This window comes from Schistocerca piceifrons, chromosome 1, assembly GCF_021461385.2.
Source record: "Schistocerca piceifrons isolate TAMUIC-IGC-003096 chromosome 1, iqSchPice1.1, whole genome shotgun sequence".
In the NCBI taxonomy this organism is placed as follows: Eukaryota; Metazoa; Arthropoda; class Insecta; order Orthoptera; family Acrididae; genus Schistocerca; species Schistocerca piceifrons.
Window position 1 is genome coordinate 255,197,999 of NC_060138.1, and position 19,198 is coordinate 255,217,196.

The 19,198-nt window shown below is 42.7% G+C and overlaps 1 protein-coding gene across 1 annotated transcript in view; it reads right to left on the bottom strand.

Moving 5' to 3' along the window:
• Positions 1 to 6,155: 6,155 nt before the first annotated feature.
• LOC124783885 overlaps positions 6,156 to 19,198 on the bottom strand; it is a 200,901-nt gene continuing 187,858 nt past the window's right edge. Inside the window, exon 4 of the mRNA XM_047254056.1 lies at positions 6,156 to 7,625. Coding sequence (XP_047110012.1) covers positions 7,089 to 7,625 — 537 coding nt within the window. The 3' untranslated portion in view covers positions 6,156 to 7,088. The remainder of the gene's footprint in view (positions 7,626 to 19,198) is intronic.

Consider the following 19,198-nt stretch of genomic DNA (forward strand, 5'->3'; position numbering starts at 1 on the left):
TCAGTCGTTGATTGTACCAACGGATGCATAGGGACTGCCAGAAAGACTTTCACGAAGGTGAAAAGATGGCCGTATAAATACGTGGAGAAAAAATCATTTTTTATTTATAAAACAGCGGTATATGAAAGCATGAAGTGATTGTGTTGTGTTTGTTGTTTCGCTCTATGTACAAGATAAGTATATATTTAGCAGAAAAGAAAGGAACTACATCACTTTGATCATTTAAGCAAGCAATATGGCTAATGTACATTAAAATAAATGTTTGGATGGGGGCAAATTTAATACTCAACCCCACTGGCACACACACAGCAAATAGATCTCATCTCTGTGCAAAGGACTCTATAAACAGAAATTGATGTACATGTAATTGAGAAGCACCTGATTATAGCAGCATGCTGGCAAAATCATCGTGCTAGTAAATACTGGGAAATAAAAGTGACTAATAATTGTGTAACACGTTTGCAGACCACATCAAATTCCGTACAATGTTGATAAATTCAAGTTAAACTTAATTTTGTTTGTTAAAGAATAACGATTCTAGAGTTACATTCCAACATATTATGTTTGTAACCAATAATTCATTTATTTTCAGATAACTGTGTGATATCGATATAAGTCAGTGCTGAAGTGACCACTGTATCCTCGATTCATGAGAAGATTTGCTTACTTTTGACATCTGTGCAGATCCTAGGTTACCCTGTCTTGAATGTATCATTTGTGTAGTAGTAGTAGCAGTAGCAGCAGTAGTAAGTTACTCGGTAAGTATTTTGGTTCAACCATTGCACAACATTCGTTTCATGAACAGCCAGCTATACTTTATAGGTACAGCCATGGGAATGGTAATGGAACCGTGCTTCTAGAGATGAGACAGCCGAGTCATTCAAACTTTACTGGTCTTAATCATCGTGCTACTGACACAGGATCCAGGAAGAACGTATTCTGCTGGCTGTTGAAGATTCAGGCATCAGCACACCACATGCAGCTGTAAGCATTTGGTAACAGTCCATTAGCCACATGGAAGACATTTCACAGACAGCTCATGTACATGTGTCACCATTAACATGCGCAGAATCTTTAACTCGCCGATCATCGACCAGAGAAATTTTATGCACGATTTTTTTCGGAAACAGCCAGTTTGTTGGTTGTGTCTTCAGTCTTGATTGCACGTTAAGTGTCATTTAGAAGGAATGGGATGGTAAATTTTCATAACCAGTTTTGTAGGCAGATGAAAACATGATACAATGCAAGCTATACACCACAAGTAGTTTAAAATTATGTAGGCTAGAATTGTGTTGGAACTTTAATTGTGGCTACACCGAAATCGGCAACGCGCATTTATACAACCAGAGACGACGTCTCACAGTAATGTGTGGGAGGCGCTCGTGAAGACCACGCCTTCCCTCTCAGCACAGTGGCAGCCTCACACCAGAGGTGTCGACCATGTAAGAACTGTGCGGTTTGCAGCAGTCAGCATCATGCAGCAAGACCAACGAGTTGTTAAAGTTTCAGATGAGCTTGTACTGTTGTAAATGTCGAACAGTGTACCTCCTGGTAACAGTTTCTTACTTAGTGCATCAAGTGATGCTTTCATAGTCAATGGTAGTTGTAAATTATTCAGTACTCCTGTGGCGAAGAAGTGTGTTGAAGTTGAGTAAATCTGTTATTCATTTATGCAATGAAGTGAACTAATATTTCATGTCTTCAAGTTTGATGAGCCTTCTTCCAGAGCTCTCAATGAACCCACAGTTACGGCCGAACGAAAGTCGTTTCGTCTGGTCACGGGAGCAACTATTTATTTTAAAAAGGGAGTCATGTTTCAAAATTATATTATACTTTGAAGAAGTCATCAGCATTGTATAGGTGGTTACCAGCGATGTGGAAGTCGTAGGATACCTTTAACAGCGCCAGTTGTGTTGGTAGTTAGAGTGGAGCCGTGTTACTGCCCGACGAATCTCGAACAGCTCTTGAAGAGATGACATGAAGTGCTTCTTTCAATTTAGGAATCAATTTGAAGTCACAAGGGTTTAAGATTAGAAAGTTTGGTGGGTGGTACAGTATTTCCCAGCCTCACCAATCAAACAAATGTGTCGCAACTTGCGACAGACACCCGAGGACTGTCCCGCAAAATGATGGGCACGTCCAGCAGAAAGCGTCGCCGCTTCTTCCTCTAGCCTAGTCGCAGGTTGTGTTATAAAAATGAATATCTTAGAGAAGGAAGCAGCGAAACTTCTTACAGGACACGACTATCATTTTGCAGGAAAATGCTCGGGCACATATGGCGCAAGCTGCGACTGATTTGTTCGATCCATGGTGTTCGAAAGTACTGTACCACCCACAACACTCTCGGGACTTCAGGGCTTGTGACAAACTTTGAAACATGTATCTATTTTGTATAAGTTATAAGTAAATAGCTGCTACTATTAAAACTACAACTCTCATACGTCTGACTGATAAATGTGTTTTCACACCATGTATTTCAGGTTCTCTCAACAATATTGCTAAGGACACTTCTCAAGATTTTCTACAGGAGATATCCCACCAAAAAGGAAGCATATTCTTATATCTTTGTCATCAGTGGACAAAGACATATCAATGACAGACACCACAGACACACTGGTTTACCGGCTTCGCCACAAGCGTTATCTGTAGCTACGCCACGTGTCCGTAATAGTAGGCCACACAACCCGGTCGCATGGGGAAAGGAGATGGCAATATAACTGGCCACTGACCGTGTAGCTAGTCGTCGCCAGCAACACTACGCTACGTCACGGGCGTCTCATGGACACTGCCGTTGGACACTGTTTATGATATAGCTCCACTCCATCAGACTCGCCGAATTCGTGGTCTCGCCCGGATGTACTGCCACTTTCGTCGGCAGGTCTCGTTACAGGTTTTAGACTCTGAAACATTTCCTCAGCATACCTGGACCTAGGTCGTGTGGTAAACCTCGAACTTGCTTATTTTATTATGAAGGGTCACTGATTGCCTCTGTGATAGACACTGAGCGTCTCGAACCTCAAGTTTCGACTTGCTCTACGTTGATTAATTTCTCGTGGACTTCAAATTATTCAGGTGCCAGTGGTTTAAGTTATATTAAAGTTTGATGGCCAATAAATACTGTGGGAAAAAAAGAATGTTCGTCACTTGTAGTTTGCAGCGCATACAGGGGTTGAACAAAAATGTAACATTACAAGAAATCCATCTTTGAACATAAATGCAAATACTAGCCAATCCTTCAGGTTGGGCTGTTGTATTGGACCACGAACGACACCTGCGGAATGTCCTCAAAACGTTGAAAATGTCAGTCATGGTGAGAACACGGTGCTTTGTAACTGCAAGTTCATTATGTCAGAACAAAGTGAACTCGACGTGGGCGGGTTGTTGGTCCTCGTAGGGTCAGTGTGTCCATAACCCAGGTAGGCGAAGTTTTTTAGGGTTTCAAGAGGCATTGTGTCTGTGATTGATATTACATACAGGGCAACAACTGGAAGCCGCACCTGCGGACTTGTAAGCACCAAAACGACACAAAGGAAGCTCCATTAGCTAGGAATTTCAGTGATAGCTGGAATTTCAAAACTATTCGCCCATAACAGGAAAACGTGGTGCCTAAGCCAAGAAACCTGCGCTGTGGAGAAATAGAAGGAAGTCATTTGGTCAGATGAATCTTGTTGCACACTGTTTCCAATTTATGGTCTAATTTACATTCCAAGAGTGAAATATGACAGAGGTTTGGTGATGATTTGGAAGCCATATGTTCCATGTGCTCTATGGCTACTCTGCAAGGTAGCATTACTGCTGAGGATTATACGACCAGTGTGGCTGATCAGGTCCTTCCTGCGGTACAATGTGTGTTCCCCATTGGCGATTCTGTGTTCCAAAACGGCAAGGCCCCTGTTCACACAGCTCACATTGCCTATAACTGGTTTCGTGAGAACATGGGTGAATTATCGCATCTGCCTTGACCATCTGACAGTCATCAGAGCTCAATATTATTGAGTCTTGCACTATGCATTGGTGAGAACAGTGTGTTACCATTGTCCACCTTCACCATCATTATCTGAACTTGCCACTATATTGCAGGCAGAATGGTATAATATACCACTGAAAACCAAACATGATCTGTATTTATCTATTCCATGATGGCTACAAGCCATTTTGAATGTGAACATGTTTGCTACGCAATATTACACATGGTGATGTGTTATGCTTCTGGTGTTTCCATATTTTGTCCACTGGCTGTTTTCCAAGCTGCGACTACAGTGCATTTTAGTCATGTTGTTTGAGATGCACTGGGTGACATCTATCAAGACAGATTGATAGGTAGGGGGGAACCAGTTCCATGGACTGCATATAACTCTTAACATTAATCCTTTGGGTTACAATATGTGGAGCCACTTAAAGTAATTGCTTAGTGCAGAAGACACTCCTAGTGTATGCAAAAGTCATCAGTGTCACATGGAAGTCTATAAATTATTCGACAACTTCCAGGGGCATCTGACAATTCATAATCGGACAAGAAATGTGTGTCTAGAGGCCAGTGAGGAACTTCTTGAACATTTGTCAAGAGTAAAGTAGAACTGGCCAACAAAAATTATGATAAATATCTTCTGACTGATCTATAAGGAAGAATAGTTTATCAACTGCATTAATATTGTGCCCGACTTTGGAGGGAATATGAAGAAAGTGGGTGATTTTTGAGAACTTCTGTTTTATGTACCACATCTCACTCAGAGTTTTTAAGAATAATGTAACTAAGCCCATATCACCAACCTCACTGTGTTTCCATTTTGCTTGCTTTTTTAATTGATTCTGATTATCTTCTTCTTCTGAAAGAAGGGAAGTATTTCATATCATTACATATCTTATAATGATGAGTGCACTGTTTACTTACAGCATATGAAATGAGTCATGAGCAAGTGTAAACAGTTTTGACATTTAGATGGTTGTATTTGAGTTATTCAATGAATCATGAAAAATAGGATTTGGGATCAAGCAGACTCTTACAGCAGCATATAACAGTATATTACAATGCCAGCTGAGCTATACTCTTACAACAAACACAGAAATACTTAACTCTGACTATTCCTGAAACTTAAAAAAGGGGGCAATGAGTCTAATGACTGTTGTAGTACATGCTTAATATTGTCACCACATATGGACTTTCCTTACAGTCTTGACATGACAAATAGGGAATAACATATTTCTGTAATAGAGACCAATTCTATTTGTATGGAACATAACTAGAACAGTTCCTGGCATACCCCAGTCAATGTAAACTCCAGCTCTGCATTCTTTTGGGACAGACTATATAGCAAGGCAAAACTAGAACATGGAAATATACAAAATGTCAATTTTATTATCCACTATAAATCCAAATACTATTGCAAATTCCCACTTCTCCTTTGTTGTTATTACAAATACTACAAAATTTAACTTCATTTAAACCATATCCATTATATTAGTAATCTGAAATAGAAAACATCTACTTGTTAAAACATTTCGATATATACTTTTATTAAATAACAGTTTTTATATTTCTTTATCTTTTCAGTAACTGCACAACAACAACGTTCTTATAATAGCAACATTTTATGCAAAACAAAGTGGACACGTTTTAAAAATACAGATTTTGTATTTGGCATCATATATAAACTTTAAGAATCATATAAAATATTATAAATTGTACTTAAGTTGTAGACTAAACTCCAGAAGGTTCTCCTCTGCTTTTTAATAAAATAACTTTGGATAGTTATATGTGCAAGATCTCAGGAGAGTAGGTAAAATACAGGTTATCTTTTACAAAAGGCACTAAAAAGTAGATCACTTCATATTAGTCATAAATTTTACTTACCTCTATAGATAATAAAATGATTCTGTGACTTCAGTAGTGGAATAAGAACATGCAGATATTAATTTGACTTAATTTGTGCTGTTCTTGTAACCACTGAATTGTACTCAGCAGAAACTATCAATTAATTCAGCCTAAATTTATTTTACGGAAACAATATTCCTTCCTTACCAGTGAAGATGTCAGCGATAGAAAGAGTTATGTGACATTAGCATCAAGTACCATCTATTTAGAGTTATTCTTACATAGTAGGTAAAGTTATATACTTTTATTAAAACTCTAATTACCTTAACTTTTCCCTTGACCCAAAATGTAGCTTATCTTTCGTACCATATTATCCAGAGGAGGAAAAAACTACTGTTCAGTTTTTTTTTTCAATCCACTGTTTTAACAAACATTAACGATCTTTAATTACGAATATGTCCAAAGAATGCCAAACAGCACCACTATATCATATAAGGCAAGCAGTACACAAATTAAGTTCACTTAAATCGATATACTGCCCTATGCAAGCAATGCTAATATATACTGACGCGCTTTTCAGTAAGCCCTCAGTTCCTGTGTAGAAAAGAATGCATAATGTTGTGGAAGTTAAAGAAATGAATTAAGTAGCATAAAAATAATCAAGTAAAAATCTGACATTTATATAAAATAACCGCCCCATAGAGTGTATAGTCTTTATTCTATTTCATTGCTGGACTGGCATCAGGCACATGGCCGTCTTCGGTCTGGTAAAATAACAAAACAGAGTACACTCTACTGGGCAGCTTACTTCAGTAAATATATGACAACATGACATATCTGCAACATCTGGAAACTGCAAAGCAGGACATTCCTACAAACAATTACAGATTGTTCTTCAGGTAGGTGATGGTGATGTTGAGTACAGCTTCGCAGGACAACACAGCAATTAACAATGAACGGAAGAAATAAACAATTTTACTGTGATATTTCACATTATTGAGGCTTTGTAGTCGTGAACTTAATCTATGAACTAAGAAAAAAAGATTCCTTTATTGCCAACAAAATAAAGTAGCAGTGGTTAGAAACATTTTTTCTTTAGAAATACGTAGCTGGATTGCAACAAAAAATATCCAGAAAAACATTTCAAATACGATATACCAGTTGTGATGCAAAAGATAATGTATCGAAAGAGATAGCAGTTCGAAACCACACAGGTATTGGTGGAGTGCATAATGTAACTGAAGTGGCTTCAGACTCTCAAGAGGAGGCGTGCTCGCTATGTGACGACACTCATCCGCTCGACGTAGGCGCAGTATCTGAGTTTCCTGTTGTCGAGTCTGGTCTTGCGCTCGTCCTGCAGCTTGCCTATGGTGGCCATAAGCTTATCCGACTGGCAGTAGGCGCAGAACTCCGAGGTGATGGTGTTGAGCGGCGAGCGGTAGAGTGCGGGCAGTGGGCTGGTGCCCGCTCCCACGAGCTCACTGCGCTCCCAGTTCTTGCGGTGCGCCCACATGTGGATGCACAGCTCGAGGATGATGCAGAAGATGCTGGCCCAGGCCGGGAACAGGAAGAGCGTGGGCAGCAGGAAGACGGCGGGGTTCATGTTCTGCGAGGCGCGGCCCACGTGCTCCTCGATTATGCACGACTTCTGGCGTTTGAGGACGATACCGGTTGGGACGGTTGGTGCGGCGGGGACCAGCGGGCCGGACCGCTTCACGTCTGGCTCGTCCTCGTCCTGCAGCAGGGCGCTGCGCGGAATCTGGAAGGGCTTTTTGCGCCGACCCCCACTGCACACGCGCTCCTCCGCAGTCTCCTGTTCGACAGAACATCGCTACAGTAAGTACAAGCGCAAGATTGAGAGATAGAGCGTAAGTGGACACTCAACATACCGGGTGATCAAAAAGTCAGTATAGATTTGAAAACTGAATAAATCACGGAATAATGTAGATAGAAAGGTACAAATTGACACACATGCTTGGTATGACATGGGGTTTTATTAGAACAAAAAAAAAAATTACAAACGTTCAAAAAATGTCCGACACATGGCGCTTCATCTGATCAGAATAGCAATAATTAGCATAACAAAGTTAGACAAAGCAAAGATGATGTTCTTTACAGGAAACGCTCAGTATGTCCAACATCATTCCTCAACAACTGCTGTAGTTGAGGAATAATGTTGTGAACAGCACTATAAAGCTTGTCCGGAGTTATGGTGAGGCACTGGCGTCGGGTGTTGTCTTTCAGCACCCCTAGAGATGTCGGTCGATCACGATACATTTGCGACTTCAGGTAACCCCAAAGCCAATAATCGCACGGACTGAGGTCTGGGGACATGGGAGGCCAAACATTACGAAAGTGGCGGCTGAGCACACGACCACCACGAAACGACGCGCGCAAGAGATCTTTCACGCGTCTAGCAATACTTTTTTTTTTGTTCTAATAAAACTCCATATCATTTCAAGCATGTGTGTCAATTTTTACCTCTCTATCTACATTATTCCGTGGTTTATTAAGTTTTCAAATTTATACTGACTTTTTGATCACCCGGTATATCTAGAGCGATAGGCAAATCTAACGTCTACCAGGGCCGTTGCGTATCCAAGGGTGCATCGATGGAGTCATCACGACAACCCTCGCCCCTCCACAATGAAAATTTTACTACCTAGGTAAATCTTTTTACGGCTATTAGGTTACAAATTTTTCAACCAACATTCAGAGAGGACCAGCACGCTCCAAACCTCAAGAACACCCTGAAAAAGCACAGAACACCACGGGGTTGGTTTTTCTATCGTATGTCAGTGGCGTGTCTTTTAAGATGGGCAGAATTTTCAAGAAATACCGGATTAAATGTATTTTCCAGCCCCCAGCACGGGTGCAATCAATACTGGGCTCTGTTAAAGACAACCTCGGCCTGAGTAGACCAGGAATATATAAAATCCAGTGCCACTGTGGGAAGTCTTATACTGGCCAGACGTGTGGTACGGTTAAAGACAGATGCGACGAACACGAACGTCACATGAGGTTGGGTCAGCCAGAGAAATCTGCGGTTGATGAACACTGCCTGAATATGGAAGTAAATAGGAATATAAAAAAAGGGAGGAAGGTTTATCTGTTTAGCAAGAGTAATACGAGGCAGATTTCAGACTACCTAACAGATCAAAACGAAAATTTCTGTTCCGACACTGACAATGTTGAGTGTTTATGGAAAAAGTTCAAGGCAATCGTAAAATGCGTTTCAGACATGTACGTGCCGAGTAAAACTGTGAGGGACGGGAAAAACCCACCGTAGTTCAACAACAAGGGTTAGGAAACTACTGCGAAAGCAAAGAGAGCTTCACTGCAAGTTTAAACGCAGCCAAAACCTCGCAGACAAACAGAAGCTAAACGATGTCAAAGTTAGCGTAAGGAGGGCTATGCGTGAAGCGTTCAGTGAATTCGAAAGTAAAATTCTATGTACCGACTTGACAGAAAATATTAAGAAGTTATGGTCTTACGTTAAATCAATAAGTGTCTCGAAACAGCATATCCAGACACTCTGGGATGATGATGGCATTGAAACAGGGGATGACACGCGTAAAGCTGAAATACTAAACACCTTTTTCCAAAGCTGTTTCACAGAGGGAGACCGCATTGCAGTTCCTTCTCTAAATCCTCGCACAAACGAAAAAATGGCTGACATCGAAATAAGTGACCAAGGAATAGAAAAGCAACTGGAATCACTCAATAGAGGAAAGTCCACTGGACCTGACGGGATACCAATTCGATTACACACAGAGTACGCGAAAGAACTTGCCCCCTTCTAACAGCCGTGTACCGCAAGTCTCTAGAGGAACAGAAGGTTCCAAATGACTGGAAAAGAGCACAGGTAATTCCAGTTTTCAAGAAGGGTCGTCGAGCGGATGCGCAAAACTATAGACCTATATCTCTGACATCGATCTGTTGTAGAATTTTAGAACATGTTTTTTGCTCGCGTATCATGCCATTTCTGGAAACCCAGAATCTACGCTGTAGGAATCAACGTGGATTCCGGAAACAGCGATCGTGTGAGACCCAACTCGCTTTATTTGTTCATGAGACACGGAAAATATTAGATATAGGCTCCCAGGTAGATGCTATTTTTCTTGACTTCCGGAAGGCGTTCGATACAGTTCCGCACTGTCGCCTGATAAAGTAAGAGCCTACGGAAATCAGGCCAGCTGTGTGGCTGGATTGAAGAGTTTTTAGCAAACAGAACACAGCATGTTGTTCTCAATGGAGAGACGTCTACAGACGTTAAAGTAACCTCTGACGTGCCACAGGGGAGTGTTATGGCACCATTGCTTTTCACAATATATATAAATGACCTAGTAGATAGTGTCGGAAGTTCCATGCGGCTTTTCGCGAATGATGCTGTAGTTTACAGAGAGGTCGCAGCATCAGAAAATTGCGGCGAAGTGCAGGAAGATCTGCAGCGGATAGGCACTTGGTGCGCAGGGAGTGGCAACTGACCCTTAACGTAGACAAATATAATGTATTGCGAATACATAGAAAGAAGGCTCCTTTATTGTATGATTATATGATAGCGGAACAAACACTGGTAGCAGTTACTTCTGTAAAATATCTGGGAGTATGCGTACGGAACGATTTGAAGTGAAATGATCATATAAAATTAATTGTTGGTAAGGCGGTGCCAGATTGAGATTCATTGGGAGATTCCTTAGAAAATGTAGCCCATCAACAAAGGAGGTGGCTTACAAAACACTCATTCGACCTATACTTGAGTATTGCTCATCAGTATGGGATCCGTACCAGGTCAGGTTGACAGAGGAGATAGAGAAGATCCAAAGGAGAGCGGCGCATTTCGTCACAGGGTTATTTGGTAAGCGTGATAGGGCTATGGAGATGTTTAGCAAACTCAAGTGGCAGACTCTGCAAGAGAGGCGCTCTGCATCGCTGTGTAGCTTGCTGTCCAAGTTTCGAGACGGTGCGTTTCTGGATGAGGTATCGAATATATGGCTTCCCCCTACTTACACCTCCCGAGGAGATCACGAATGTAAAAATTAGAGAGATTCGAGCGCGGACGGAGGCTTTCAGGCAGTCGTTCTTCCCGCGAACCATACCTGACTGGAACAGGAAAGGGAGGTAATGACAGTGGCACGTAAAGTGCCCTCCGCCACACACCGTTGGGTGGCTTGTGGAGTGTAAATGTAGATGTAGATGTTAACAGATATCTAAAGGGATTGGCAAATCTAACGTCTACCAGGGCCGTTGCGTATCCAAGGGTGCATCGATGGAGACATCACGACAACCCCTGCCCCCTCCACAATGAAAATTTTACGACTATTAAGGAACAAATTTCTCAACCAACATTCAGAGAGGAGTCTCGAAAATGGTATGGATTCTATAAAATAGCTCTTTTCCAGTTGTTTGCCTGCTATTGTGCGTCACTGTGATATACGATATTTCAAACCTCTCCTGCAATGCTTCACTATGTGACGAAATGGCACACTGTTTACGGTAGTAAATCCGTCGCGAAATTGAAATCACTAGTTCCTTTGGTGCTATTCCAGAAGACAAGAAAATGTACAGGTCTGAAAAGATGAAATTGTCTCTACCATAAACCTCGAAATTTTTTATGTTAAGACTTTTAAAAGCCCTTTAAACAAAACAAATTATGAACATTACACATCTTTAGTCTTCGCGTCTACATATTTACATCTGTCAGTCACCCTGCGGGAGAATACATTTCTCATTGACACCGTCATTGTAGAATGTGTGATTTTATTTACGGAGCCACCAGATCACCTCTGCTTGTGCCGCTTCGTCACTAACAAAGTAAAGTCTGTGGCGGTACGCCACATAACGTGAAAAAATAATACTGAAGAACTTCGCAAATATAACAAAACTGACGTCGTAATGAAATAAATATTATCTCAGAAAAAGCACAAAGACTATATAAAGTAATGTGATCTGCGAATGTAATTGTAATCTCTGTTCCTTTTGACTAAGGATTGGACAGACTTCCCTTTTGTTTCTTGGTTGTGTAAGAAGCGATTTTGTGACGAGGCACGAAAACGTGTAAGTTTCATGTAATATTTAGTGTAAATATAATCAAAATATTACGTGGCCAGACTTGCTGTCTGACCACCTACAAAGAACGTTAGCCAGATGAAGGCACATACTGTCTGGCTGTACTGCTATCGGCAACAAATCTGACACACTTCTTGATGCTACAAGTAGATCCGGAAAGCCACAGGAAGCTGAGTAAGGCAAGATAGAAAGGAAACGATACTCTACTGCGAAAAATATAAAGACCGACTTTCCCTATTATAGGCAGAAGGAAATAGTATTTTCCTCATTAAATGTAAATTTTACACACTAGTGAAAGTATAATTTGCAAATCTCTGATCGTTACCATAGTAGATAATGGTTGGTGCACACTTCGAGTTTACACCGAGGTGACAAAACTTTTAGTGATATGCACGCCTATCGTTGGCAGTAGTATGGCATACACAAGGTATAAAAGGGCAGTGTAGTGGTGGAGCTGTCATTTGTAGTCAGGTGTTTCATGTGAAAAGCTTTACGTCTTCATTATGGCCGCACGATACGAACTAACACAATTTGAACGTAGAATGGCAGTTGGAGATAAGACGCATGGGACATTCCATTTCGGAAATCGTTAGGGAATTCAATATTACGCGATTCAAAGTGTGAAGAGAGTGCCGAGAATACCACATTTCAGACATTACTTCTCACCACGAACAACGCAGTGGCTGACGGCCATCATTTAACGATCGAGAGCAGCGGCGTTTTCGCAGAGTTGTCAGTGCCAACAGATAAGCAACACGACGTGAAATAGCGGGAGAAATCAATGCGAGACGTACGACGAGCGTATCCTTTCTGGTAGTGCGGCGAAATTTGGCGTTAATGGGCTATGGCGGAAGACGACCGAGGCGAGTGCCTTGCTAACAGCTCGACGTCGCCTGCACCGCCCCTCCTCCGTTCCTGACCATATCAGTAGGCTCCTAGGAGACTGGAAAACCGTGGACTGCTTCTATGAGTCCCGATTTCAGTTCGTAAGAGCTGATGGCTCTGAGCACTATGGGACTCAACTGCTGAGGTCATTAGTCCCCTAGAACTTAGAACTAGTTAAACCTAACTAACCTAAGGACATCACAAACATCCATGCCCGAGGCAGGATTCGAACCTGCGACCGTAGCGGTCCTGCGGTTCCAGACTGCAGCGCCTTTAACCGCACGGCCACTTCGGCCGGCGTAAGAGCTGATGGATGGGTTCGAGTATGGTGCAGATCCCACGAAACCATGGACCCAGGTTGTCAACAATGCACTGCGCAAGCTGATGGTGGCTCCATAATGATGTGGGCTGTGTTTACATGGAACGGACTGGGGCCTGGGATCCAAATGAAACGATCATTGACAGGACATGGTTATGTTCGACTACTTTGAGACCATTTGCAGGCATTCGTGGACTGCGGGACTGCACGTTCTCAAACAACGTGGAATTTTTGTTGATGACTTTGCGCCGTGTCATTGGGCCACAGTTATTCAAGATTGGTTGGAGGAACATTCTGGACATTTCGAGCGAATGATTTGGCCACACGGATCCCCCGACGTGACTCCCATCGAACATTTATGGGACATAATCGGAGGTCGGTTCGTGCACAAAATCCTGCACCAGTAACACTTTCGCAATTATGGACGATTATCGTGGTAAAATTGGAAATTTGTGATAAGGCCTTATGGGACCATACTGCTGAGATCATCGGTCCCTAAGCTTACACACAACTTAATCTAACTTAAACAAACTTACGTTAAGGACGACACACACGCACCCGTGCCAGAGGGAGGACTCGAACCTCCGGCGGGGGAGATTATAGAGACAGGATGGCTCAGTATTTCTGCAGGGGACTTCAATGACTTGTTGAGTCCATGTTACGTCAAGCTGCTGCACTACGCCGAGCAAAATGAGGTCCAACTCAATATTGGGAAGTATCCCATGACTTCTGTCACCTCAGCGAATTTCTTGTAAGCTGTAACACTGTAAATTTGTTGGGGTTTGTTGCTGGTACAGCTCTGAAATCAATCCCATGGCACATGTAAATTTCAATATTTTGGATGAACGTTTTTTTGGGTTATATTTTTCCGTGAGATTAGTTTCTTTAGAAATTGTGTTGACTATGTACTAAGTACTATCTAACAAATTATTGCATTATATAATTTTATATACAAGGAAATTATAAAGTCCATGACACATCTTGAAAAATCGGTATAGGTGAATAGCTAAACATAACACAACAAACAAATTACACAGATAGCGCAAGACAAATTCTTTAATGTATTTTTTATAATGTGGTGCCGGAAATGGCGGCGAGCAAAGGAGAGAGCATTTTTTTTAATGCTAGAATTTGTCACTTACCAGTCGTCAGTGAGTGTGCAAAGAGCTCTCCACGGTAAGATTCACAAGACACCACTAGTTTACAACAAGACAGTGAAATGATACAAGAAATTCGAGGAAGATGGCTGTTTGTGCAGTGCAAAACATTCGGACTGACTGGACGTGTCAGAACATACAATGGACCATGTGAGGGACGTGAGCTGCGAAATCCCACAAAGTCTATCTATTGAGTAGCGCAGAATTGAACATTCCTCAGCCAACAATGCGAATCAGATTGAAGCCTACAAATTACAGCTCCTGCAAGTTGTAAGCCATGACGGCATATTGTGCTGTCTGATGTTCTGCATTAATAAGCAGAACCATCTCGAAAATGACGAGTTCGCAACCAAATTAATCTTGAGTGAAGACTCACTTTTCATATTTCGGGAAAGATCAGCTGATGAAACTAAGGAGTATAGGGGTAGAGGCTCCACATACTATTGTCGAACACGTCCAGGATTCAGAGAAAGTTAATGTCGTCTGCATTGTGCCCAACAAGACAGTCTACGGACCTTTCTTTTTAGCTGAAATCACTGCCTATTGTATCACCTATGTCGAGATGCTACAGTTGTGGCTCATGCCACAACGTGAAAGTGATAGTAGGATTTCATCCTTCAACAAGATGGCGGCCCTCCGTATTTCCACAATGTGTACGGGATTGCCTGAACGAGGCGTCGCCATATACCTGGATAGAGCGTGCTGCGACCAACGACGTGGCTCTATTCGAGTGGCTACCGCAGTCTCCAAACTTGACGCCTTGCAATTGTTTGTCTTGGATTCTACATCTACATAGTTTCTATGAAATTCACACTTAAGTGCCTGGCAGAGGGTTCATCGAACCATTTTCATACTACTACTCTATCATTCCACTCTCGAATGGCGCGTGGGAAAAAGGAACACCTAAATCTTTCCGTTCGAGCTCTGATTTCTCTTATTTTATTATGATGATCATTTCTCCCTACGCAGGTGGGTGTCAACAAAATATTTTCGCATTCGGAAGAGAAAGTTGGTGATTGAAATTTCGTAAATAGATCTCGCCGCAAAGAAAACCGCCTTTGTTTCATTGACTGTCACCCCAACTCGCGTATCACACCAGTGACACTCTCACCCCTATTGCACTATAACACGAAACGAGCTGCACTTTTTTGTAGTTTTTCGATGTCCTCCGTCAATCAAAAAAATGGTTCAAATGGCTCTGAGCGCTATGGGACTCAACTGCTGAGGTTATTAGTCCCCTAGAACTTAGAACTAGTTAAACCTAACTAACCTAAGGACATCACAAACATCCATGCCCGGGGCAGGATTCGAACCTGCGACCGTAGCGGTCTTGCGGTTCCAGACTGCAGCGCCTTTAACCGCACGGCCACTTCGGCCGGCCCTCCGTCAATCCTACTTGGTAAGGATCCCACACCGTGCAGCAGTATTCCAGCCGAGGACGGACAAGTGTAATGTAGGCTGTCACTTTAGTGGGTTTGTCGCATCTTCTAAGTGTTCTGCCAACAAAGCGCAGTCTTTGTTTCGCCTTCCCCACAATGTGGTCTTTCCAATTTAAGTTGCTCGTAATTGTAATTCCTAGGTATTTAGTCGATTTGACAGCCCTTAGATTTGTGCTATTTATCGTATACCCTAAATTTATCGGATTTCTTTTAGTACCCATGTGGACGACCTCGCACTTCTCTCTGCTTAGTGCCAATTGCCACTTTTCGCACCATGCAGAAATTCTCTCTATATCATTTTGTAATTGGAATTGATCGTCTGATGATTTTACTAGACGGTAAATTACAGCATCATCTGCAATCAATCTAATGGGGCTGCTCAGATTATCACCTAGATCATTTATGTAAATCAGGAACAGCAGTGGGCCTATGACACTACCTTGCGGAACGCCAGATATCAGTTCAGTTCTACTCTACGATTTACCGCCTTATCACTACGAACTGTGACCTCTCTGTTACATCTCTACCACAGGCCCTCGAAGACTTGTGACACCGCATCGCGGCAGCTGCTCTTACTACTAACTGCTGTATGCTGGGTGGATATGGGCAGAATTGGCTATCCGATAGATGTGTGCCTTGTGACGGAGGGTAAATATACAGAAAATGTATAAACATTGTAGAAAAACTTTGAGAGTTCATATATCACGTGCTGTATGATTTATTACATTGCTCTTGGACATTTACTGCATCGATTTTTGAAATTAAAATCATGGGCACCTGTGCACGTTAAAAGTGAATGCGACAACAATTACAACGGTGGGAGGGAGAGCCAATAACAACATTCCCCCCCCCCCCCCCCCCCCCCCTGAAGAGGACCCTGGATCTGCAGCTGCATCAGGGATCGATCGGAACACTGTAGTAGACGAAGGAATATACAACAGTTACAGAAGAGGACAGGCTTTGTGGCACTTATGGCTGAACCATTGCCGGGTAGTCCCATTTTCACAGTCGCTTGGCACAGTCACAGACGGTGCAGTATGGCACAGGGAAGAGCCTACCCGGCTCTCTGTGGAGGAGGGGGGTCATGGGAAGAATGGAAGCAGGATAGTCGCAAAGTGATGTGGCCTGATGGCTGAATGTGAATGGTTCTGTTGTTTTCCAGACGTGGTGACAGTTTAGAGAGATCGAAACCGTATCCCGAAGACAAGGGCGGGGCCGACCAGGTGAAAGAGAGAACCGTTATTTGGCTGCGAGGGCACGACAGTAACGGCTTAGTACTGCACGGCAACTGCCATCTGACCTCGCAGCATCAACTGGACTTCTTGTAGCGAGGCAGACGGTGTACAGAAGGCTTCAGCAGAGTAGCCTTTACTGTCTCATACCTTCTGTATGTGTACCTCTGACGCGTCTCCACAGAAGGCAACGTCTAGATTGGAGCCGTCAACATGCCACATGGACAGTCGAATGGTGGGCCAATAGTCTTTACACAGATGAGTTCCGATTTGGGCTGGAGAGCAATTCTCGGCGGATTTGCATCCGAAGGGAACGTGGAACACGATTTCGGGACCCTACCATTGTGGAAAGAGACTGATATTGAGAATGGTGTGAGCAGGAATTATGTTGACCACTCTAACACCTCTTCATGATACTCGACGGTTAAATCGGCGTGGTTTAATTACTGTCAGGTATCGTGACGAGATCTTGGGTCCTCATGTGCTGTTGTTGCGAGGTACTATGGTTCAAATGGCTCTGAGCACTATGGGACTTAACATCTGAGGTCATCAGTCCCCTAGAACTTAGAACTACTTAAACCTAATTAACCTGAAGACATCACAAACATCCATGCCCGAGGCAGGATTCGAACCTGCGACCGTAGCGGTCGCGCGGTTCCAGACTGAAGCACCTAGAACCGCTCGGCCACAACGGCAGGCGAGGTACTATGGGCCCAGACCTCCCATTCTGCTGGACGATAATGCTCGACCTCATACAGCACGCGTGGCTGATGTTTTCTTGGGAACGGAACATATTGCAAGCATGACGTAGCCTGGTCGTTCTTCCGATTTGAATCCCTTAGAGCACATCTGGGTGCAGTAGGGAAACATCAGCATTCATCAACCACTCTCCAAGACTTGCGAGCAGCGCTGCAGGAGGAATGGGCGTTATTGCTCAACATGAGATTGATGACATCATTCACAGCATGTCCCGTGGTTTGTCAGGTCTATATTGCTGCCAGAGGTGGTCACACCCCATACTTCGCACATTAACCAGTTGTTGAAATGTGTGCATAAATCCGTTAAATTGAAAAAAAAAACGAACATTTTTCTTTAGTTATGGGCTTTTCAGTTGTTTACCTTCTCTATTCTTTGTATTGTTCCTACTTTACTATCACCTGATTATACTGTTGTGGTAAAATCAACGCAACCTTGCAAAATTTTGGTTTGTTGCTTTAATTTTGGACACCAGTGTATTAAAGCTATTTAACAGTATATACACTGTGGAAGAACCTTAAGCGGGGGAAGTATACTTGGGAAAGAACTAGATACATGGGAAAATACCAACTTGATTACATTATGTAGAGATAGATAGGAGAGGGAGAGAGAGAGAGAGAGAGAGAGAGAGAGAGAGAGAGAGAAATATTTGACTGTCAGACGTGCCCAGGAGCAGATACAAATGCATTTCACTATTGTTGAAGAATAAGCTGATGCTTGCAAAAACCGCCAAGAAGAATCAGCGTGAAAAGAAGCGGGGTTTTGAAACAGTGGAGAATGATTATGTAAGTTCGAAGTTGACTGTGGCTGTAGATGATTCAATAATGAATACCACTGTAGATATTTCAACTGAAGAGGAATGGTCATAATTACAAAAAGGGCTGTCGAGAAGTCAGACAGTCAAATGTATGTGGGTACAAGGAAGGTAAACGAAGAAACCTTCGGTAACAGAAGAAGTACTTCAATTGTTTGACGAAAGAAGGAAGTAAGTATAAAAATGTTCAGGAAAAACAGGAATAAGTCACTTACGAATGGAATAAATAAGAAGCACAGGAAAGCCAAGGTGAAATGACTGCAGAGAAAATGCCAGGAAATAGAAAGAGTCATGGCCTCCGGAAGGTTGGTTGGTTGGTTGTTTGGGGAAGGAGACCAGACAGCGTGGTCATCGGTCTCATCGGATTAAGAAAGAATGGGGAAGGAAGTCGGCCGTGCCCTTTCAGAGGAACCATCCCGGCATTTGCCTGGAGTGATTTAGGGAAATCACGGAAAACCTAAATCAGGATGGCCGGACCCGGGATTGAACCATCGTCCTCCCGAATGCGAGTCCAGTGTCTAACCACTGCGCCACCTCGCTCGGTCCTCCGGAAGGACTTATTCAGCATACAGGGAAGTTTTGACTTTCCTATGTAAGTGAAAACAACCTTCGGGAAAAACGCAAGGGCATCGATATTAACTGTGCACGTAGGCAGCGGGCTAAAATGGAGATAGCGCTACTCATTTGTATCTTGGAGTGTTATGAAGATGCTAGC